Source organism: Pieris napi, chromosome 3 (genome assembly GCF_905475465.1).
Source record: "Pieris napi chromosome 3, ilPieNapi1.2, whole genome shotgun sequence".
Lineage (NCBI taxonomy): Eukaryota > Metazoa > Arthropoda > Insecta > Lepidoptera > Pieridae > Pieris > Pieris napi.
The window spans coordinates 5,944,508-5,952,418 of NC_062236.1; the positions used below are offsets into that span (position 1 = coordinate 5,944,508).

Consider the following 7,911-nt stretch of genomic DNA (forward strand, 5'->3'; position numbering starts at 1 on the left):
CGAGTGGAGAAGGACGCGCGGGTAAAATAATAAATTTTGCTAGCTAAGCGCATTTTAAGCGCATTCTTAAACGCCGCACTCAGGCACTTTCTTAGCGCTTAGCTAAATTGTTTAGTTTCACTCGACCGGTGTTTTGCAAAATCAGGCCCTCAACCGATAGCTTTAAGTGTTTAACAGCGGAAGGGAAAGCCTGAGTAAAAACTAATCTAACTTGCTAAAATAATAACAACCGTTACTTAAGCTATGCCTATATACATGTTTGCACAGTATCTTTTGACGTTTTCAACGTAGCTAACAGAACGACGTAAGCAAACCGGCTTCATATTTACCGACGGTAATTTTTTTAATAAATTAAAAACATTAAATAATAATAAGGTAGACTAGGATACTAAAAGGATAACTGAAGCTTCAGATACAAACAAGAATTTTCATAACAGAAGTAATTTAATAGGGTTCGATCCGCTTCCCGCTAGCCTATGCAACATGATCATGGAATAGGAATATTAAAATTTAAAGCGCTCTATATAAACCTGGGCTTCCCAATATTATCATATCAAGGCATACATTTCAATACCTAGAGAAGCTACATCTTAAAATAAGCTTTTATCTAATGGTAAGAATTAAAATACTAAAAAAGGCAAACGTTTTTACATGCATACAATTGCTAGTTACTTAGCTATAAAGTCTTTTTAATTTTGACAAGTTTTTACTCTATTTTTCGTAGACGTACCTTGCATAACAACCGACTTAATAGGCTTGATAGATTGCTTAAAGGACAAGGGCGTAGATTGCTCTCAGTATTATATGGATTTTTTATTAATACTTTTAGAATTGGAACATGAAGCTTGCAGTGATAGTTTTATGTGTGATGACGATGTCACGAGCCGATCAGGAAACACCTGTGGTTCTATGTGGAAGGGAACTTGCCAATGCCAGAGTGTTAGTTTGCTATGGCGCTGAGTTTGTTTCTAAACGAGCGTCACCGCAATCTATAGTCGGTTAGTACATTTTATTATATACCTTCATGTTTATTTTTTATTTCTTTAAAAGGCTGTTTAGAAAATAAATGGAATCATGTTAACTTTAAACTCTGGCTAAATTAACAAATCTCGCCATTTTAATCTACCTTCGATATACTTGCATCTATCAAATATATTGTAATTAATCAACTGATTTTACAGCGGCATTAGCAAGTGGCGATAAATGGATTGAAGAACTCATGTGGGGAGGGCGTCGTGCCGCTATAAGTGCTGATTGGAACCGATACAAAAGGGGCGGGTTGGCTGATGAATGCTGTCTTAAACCCTGCACCACCGCTGATATACTTAACTACTGCTAAACGTGTGATTAAAATATCTCCTGTACATATGTATTTAAACTTCGGTAAGCTGGCCTAACTTAAATAGATAAATAAATATATTTACCTGGTCGTTTGTATTCCTTTGATTGTGAAATCATTAAAAAATTACAACGGCATAGAAGATACAAGTATTTAATTTGTGAAAATATGTTTTATTCAATACATAGTTTATTATAAATTATTGCAAATTTGTAATTGGTTATTCAATAGTGTACACAAATATATATATACATTTTATGCCTGTGGAATGTCAGAATTAGTTCCAAGCGGAAATAAAAACACCCCGTATTTTTTTATAATTACATGATTTATTGCACATAAACATTTAACAATTTTTTACGCAATCGTATACTGTTAAGTATCTCAAAAATAAATGCGATACAAGACAAAACCCATCCTAATATTAATATTCCGAAGCATCCTGTAAAATGGTTTAACGTAAGGGGAATGTTAGCGTTCTCCTGAGGTTCAGGCAAAGTAGAGGTATAATCTTCAAATATTTTTTTCACGATTCCAGCTTCAAATAATCGAGCAAACACCAAATTAACTGGACGCGTCACTGCGGACTTCCTTGCAAAATAAACCACTGAGTAACTTTCTACTATTTTTTTGGGAAGCGCATGAATCTCCAGATGAGTGTTACGCTGAAATACTTTTGCGAATACCGTATTCGCCCCGTATGTAAACTTCCCACCTGTCATTATACGCCCCAAATTAGCATATAAATCGGTACTATTATCAGATTTCCAATTATTGTAAATAAATGGGTCATTTGAATAAAATTCTTTAAGAGGTTTACCGCCTCCAAATGTATATCCTTCAGCTATGGCATCTTGAATATTGTGAATAGTATCGACTTTAACATCAGTTTGTAAGAAATATATTAGGTTAACTTGATAAAGTGTTCTTACTAGAAACCAATACCAAATCCAATATAAAATCAGATGTTTGCATAAGTTTACAGGATATTTGGTAACGGACACGCCCAAAGTTATTTGGACTGTATAGGCAATAAAATAATGAGAAAATGTATCAATTCTTTTCACTTTACTAAAGATTCTCCAAACACTGTGATCGATAAAATAATGTGATAAAACGAAGATCCCGAATGTTATCGATATAAAAAACCATGCACCGGCAGTAAAAGGTTTTAATAGTTTTACTGAAGACGATTCTAATCTCAATGGATGAATTAGCCAGACCATGGTTATTGTGTTAAAAATCGTAGATATATCAAAATCGTGGTAGCGTTCTAAATTCATGGTAGCGGAACCAGTAAAGGAAATGTTTGCTAATTTTTTGTCAAGATCACCAAGAGAACCAATCCATGTATTGTTGACAAGATATCCCCAGCCCTTGCCATCACTTGGTGAGATGACAACTAGACTTGCATTGACAGCATCTCCAGTAATTCGCATCACATCACCATCTGTTCCGGATGGAATGCCATCTTTAATCAACATAAATGGATTCAATTCAAAGGTTGAAACTATTAGCGGGCAACGATGGAAATTCATTAGCTTTAGAGGAAAAATACTTCGTGTTGTGCAAACTTGCTTACTATCTTTGTATGAATGAATGCAGTCTTCCCAATTTTGAACTCTTTCAGGCGTAGGATGGTCACAATCTTCATTTGGAAAATAGACATAGCCACTTACAGCATTATTTTCGTATTTGATAAAGATGACGTTTAGGATTTTGTAACTCCACAACATTGGTATAGTTTCGTTCTCATCACATTCATTTTCATTAAAACATATGATAATAAATTTAGCGTTTGGGTCAAATTGTTGCAATTTCAGTGCTTCTAACGTCAAAACAATATCTGGAATATCGTTTAAAAATAGCACGTATTGTATTGTGTCATCTATGAAAAGATTACCTTTCATGGATTTTGAAATAGCGTTCAACCTAACTTTTTTTCCGTATACTTTCGCAAAAACACCAACTCCATATAAATAGGTTGCGTTAAATAAAACTAAGGTTGCAAATTGCCATTTAAATGTATGATAAGCAATATATCCAGCACTTTCAGCTAATTTGTCAGTGTTTAAACTTTCTATAATAGCTTTTTCTAATACACCAGACATTTTAAACTAGCCGAATAAATTGTACATATACGAATGCTTTCATTAAAAATTTTTTTACTTAATTAAGTTTCGTATTTTTAAATTTTTTATCAATAATTTAAGTTAAACGTTAGTATACTTGGAGAGCAGTTTCAAAGGTGTTCGTTAGTCAACTCTTTACTATCAAAAATTTTAAACACCTAATACTTACAAAATAATTAATAAAGCAGGATAGTTATTATGCTTCATAATTTACGAAAAGCTATCAATTACATACGACATTTAGTGATTATTTTTTATTCATGGTGATTAGTAGTGATAGAATAACATACATTTTAGTACAAGAAATATAAGCTAAAGACACGCAACAAGGAAGAATTATTGTGAAAAGTTAATTTACCGATAGATATTTCTGAATATTTTACAATCTGCGCCAAACAGTTTCTCTAATACAAAAACAGCGATGGATAATATATAACCGAATACCAATATTGTAAAACAAGTATGAAAATGTTTAAAAAAAAGTACTTCTTGTGTATTATTTTCTTGTTTAGGCCTATAAATGTAGTTTTCATATAATGCATCTGGTATACCAGCTTCAAAAAGGCGCGTTAATACATGATTAACATCGTGAGTCAAACACGAATGTTTTTTAAAAAACAATACTGTCGGGCTATTCAATATTTTATGTGGCAGAATACGTAATGATAGACGCGTATTTCGCCTAAACAATTTAACGAACACCAAGTTTATAGCAAAGACAAATTTCTTACCTTTAGTCAAATCTATCATAGTAGGAAACATTTCATTGGTGTCTATAAAAACCCAATTTTTATATATAAATTGATCATCCACAAAATAATCTCTTATAGATGGACTGCTTCCATACTGGTAACCTTCTTCGATAGCATCACTTAAAGTATTTATAGTATTAAGAGGTATATCTGTATGCAGGGAATGTATAAGGTATACTTGATACAATGTTCTTACAAAGAACCAGTACCATACCCAAAATAGAAACACGTGTTTATAAAAATTCTTCGGATACTTGGTTACCGAAAAACCCAAACTTATTTGTAATGCATACATAAAAAAAGAATCAGAAGATAAACCTGTTTTGAATCTTGTCTTGACCTTATCCATAATTCTCAATTTTAAAAGGATGTGTATAACAAGGGGAATCATTAATGAAACTACAAAGAGCATTCTGGCTTTTCTTGTAAACGGTTTTAGCAACTTAAGCGATGAAGATTCAAATTCTGACGGATGCGTGATCCAAACCAAATCCAAAGAATTATAATTTATAGACATATCGAAGTATTTTAATCGATTGAAAGTGATTGAAGCTGATGTCATAGAAACATTAGCCAGGTCGTTGTAAACATCACCAAGAGAACCAGTCCAAGTATTATTCTCATAACTACCCCAGCCGTCATCATCACGCGGTGAGATCAGGACAAGCGTTGCATTGAGAGTATGCACTATACAACGCAGCAAATCTCCATCAGCACCATACGGTACACCATCGTTAATGTACATGAAGGGATGTTGTTCAAATGTCGAAACAATCAAGGGACAGCGGTGAAAATTCCTGAATTTTTGTGGAAACATATGCTTCTTGCAAAGCTTAATAACTTTTTCAGAAGACTCAATGCATTTGTCCCAATGTTCAAGCCTCCGGGGTGTTGGGTGATCGCAACGTTCACTTCGAAAGTATGTATAGCCACTTATTAAAGAATCTTCGTTTTTAATAAATATTACATTAAAAATTCTATAAGTCCACAGTATTTTTACGGCTTGAGTCTCGTCACATTCGTTACTGTGTTCACAAATTATTATAAATTTAGCATTTGCTTTAAGTTTTTGTCTTTCTATTACATTTAAAAACGCCTGTGCATCTGCCACATCAGCTACGAATAAGATGATCTGGTTAACATCTTCACTTTTTAAATCCGGTACGGATTCCATCATATTGTATAGTTTAATATTTTTGTCATATGATTTAACAAATACGTCAAGTCCGTATAAACATGAAGCGTTAAATAATATCAATGTTGTGTATTGCCACTTGAAGCTATGGTAAGCAACTTGAGCAGCATTTTGTGCCATTAATTCTATTATTTGTTCAACCGGATATCTTTCAAACATTTTATTCAAAAGTTCGCTACACGGCCTAAACAATATACAATTCACATTAAGTCTGAATGATTTTGATAACTAACTAGAAAATATATGCATTTCATTAGGGATTGGTACAATATTTTATGCTGATAAGTGAAGTGACAGAAAGCCCATTAATCTATAAAATAATAAACTGATGTTACAGATAAAATTGTTATTAATGTATTATCTAAACGATGAAACACACTTATCTTACTATTCATCATTTTTGGGTAAATTGAAAAAAAAGGCTTTATTGTACGAATCACATTTTATTATTATTAAGGAGTCACTTAGTGTGATTTTCTACATTTATAAACTATCATTACTATGTCATACCATTACGGGCTTTAAATGAAATTGATTTAATGGCAGACTTTCCTTTTATGCATAATAAGTGTATGTTTTTTGTGATACATATATTTTTCAATTGAAAACACAATTAAGGAAGCTACCCAGCCACCTCCTAATATCATAAAACAACCAGAATAGTCTTGTAATGTTATTGGTTTGGGGGCGTCTTTATCCATATCAAATCGAAGATAACTATTATCTTTATAAATTTTCTGAACTACCCCGGCTTCTAGCAGATGTGTCAAAATTGAATCAATAGATTGTGCTAACGAAGAATACTTTTTAAAAAATATTACTGTAGGGCTTTTTATAATTCTTTCAGGCAAGATGTGCAATTTTCTTTTTGGTTTTCTAAGAAACACTTTGGTAGCCTCAAAACTAACGGCTGCGACGAATTTTAAGCCTTTAGATAGCTCTTTCATTATCGGATATACTTGATTACTTTCGATATTTTTATAGTTGTTATAGATCAAAGGATTGTCTATGAAATAATCTTTAAGAGCCAGACCTCCTCCATATGGATAACCAGCAGCAATGGCATCCTCAATACGCACAAAGCCATTTATGCGCACATCAGACTGTAATGAGCTTATAAGGTAAACTTGGTATAACGTTCTCAATAAATAACAATGTAATATCCACAGGAGTGTTAAATACAACAAACTCCATTTTTTCGGCAACTTAGACGCTGGCAAGCCCATACAGATTTCCCAAGAATAAAAGACAATCCCATCAGGTATATCATTAATTTTAAACCTATTTCGAATACTTGTCCAATACTTACTTTTGAAGATGGCAACCGCGATCATGATAACAATAAAGTTTAAACACAAAAGTATTTTAGCTTCTTTCCTATATGGCCTCAAAAGTTTAAATAATGACGGTTCTGGGTTTGAGGGGTGCGTGATCCAGACAATCGTGACAGTGTTATAATCTTTGGACATTTGAAAATATCTATATCGATGAAGGGTGATACTGGCTGATGTCATTGAAAAGTTGGCCCAGCCGTAGTAAACATCACTAAGAGAGCCCGACCAAGTACCGTTCTCTTCGAGTTTCCCCCAACCAGTGCCGAGTTTTGGTGTTACCATTATAAGGCTTGCGTTCAAGGCCTTGATGATAACTCTTAGAAGATCACCGTCGGCCCCGGTCGGAGTTCCATTCTCTAGCATCATGTATGGGATTTGTTCAAACGTTGAAACAATTAACGGACACCGCTGCAAGTTCTTAAATTTTATAGGAAACATATCCTGGCATTTTGTTGAATTTTCGGAACGGATACATGCGTTCCAATTTTCTACTTCTATCGGTGGGCCGTTGCGACATGTGGAATCTTGGAAATAGGTAAAACCAATTGGCTTTTCAAAGTCGTCGTATTTGATAAAAATAACATTTGCCATCCTATATTCCCAAAGCAAATTAACGGCAATAGATTCATCACAGGTCCATCCAGCTATTGTGTTACATATTACCAGATATTTACCTGTGTTATTAAATCTTTGCGTTTTCAACCAGTCCAAGAAATCTAACAGATCGGTTAAATCACTTATGAATAAGACGAATTGTTTAGTGTTTTCCAAAACCCATGGGTTGAATGTGCTCTGTCCTATGATTATGCTTTTTTGATAAAATTTTAAGAAAACATTAACACCACAGAAAAATGCCGGATTATATAGGATTAACGAGGCGTACTGCCATCTAAAATTGTTTAAAGCCACATCTGCCGCACTTTTTGCGAGCGTGTCAAAAACAGAACAATTGTCTGGTGAAGGTCTGTCTATGAACGTCATGCTCGTTCTATAAAATGTTCAATGATAATTTGCATCGTTTCACGCAAAACGAGCAGTGCTATCATATGGTAAAATCAGTTCCATAAATGAAATGACTGCTGTAAAATAATGAAATGTAAAACGCTATTACTTAATTGTTTCTATGAAAGGGCCATGGATTTTATATAAGGTTAAATCT

At 33.6% G+C, this 7,911-nt stretch overlaps 4 protein-coding genes across 4 annotated transcripts; 1 reads left to right on the forward strand and 3 right to left on the reverse strand.

Annotated features, from left to right (window-relative positions):
• The first annotated feature begins 446 nt into the window (after positions 1-446).
• On the forward strand, positions 447-1,427 carry LOC125063225 (insulin-related peptide 2-like). The gene is made up of 3 exons (XM_047669547.1): positions 447-613; positions 830-998; positions 1,182-1,427. The coding sequence occupies exons 1-3, from the start codon at positions 611-613 to the stop codon at positions 1,337-1,339; spliced, it is 330 nt and encodes a 109-aa protein (XP_047525503.1). The 5' UTR covers positions 447-610; the 3' UTR covers positions 1,340-1,427.
• Positions 1,428-1,668: 241 nt separating this feature from the next.
• On the reverse strand, positions 1,669-3,414 carry LOC125063426. Its single transcript, XM_047669854.1, has one exon. It carries the CDS (start codon positions 3,247-3,249, stop codon positions 1,669-1,671), a length of 1,581 nt encoding a protein of 526 aa, XP_047525810.1. The 5' UTR covers positions 3,250-3,414.
• A 224-nt stretch (positions 3,415-3,638) lies between these two features.
• LOC125063701 lies at positions 3,639-5,538 on the reverse strand. Its single transcript, XM_047670279.1, has one exon. It carries the CDS (start codon positions 5,536-5,538, stop codon positions 3,826-3,828), a length of 1,713 nt encoding a protein of 570 aa, XP_047526235.1. The 3' UTR covers positions 3,639-3,825.
• A 405-nt stretch (positions 5,539-5,943) lies between these two features.
• LOC125063429 lies at positions 5,944-7,733 on the reverse strand. The gene has a single exon (XM_047669857.1). It carries the CDS (start codon positions 7,731-7,733, stop codon positions 5,955-5,957), a length of 1,779 nt encoding a protein of 592 aa, XP_047525813.1. The 3' UTR covers positions 5,944-5,954.
• Between the last annotated feature and the right edge of the window lie 178 nt (positions 7,734-7,911).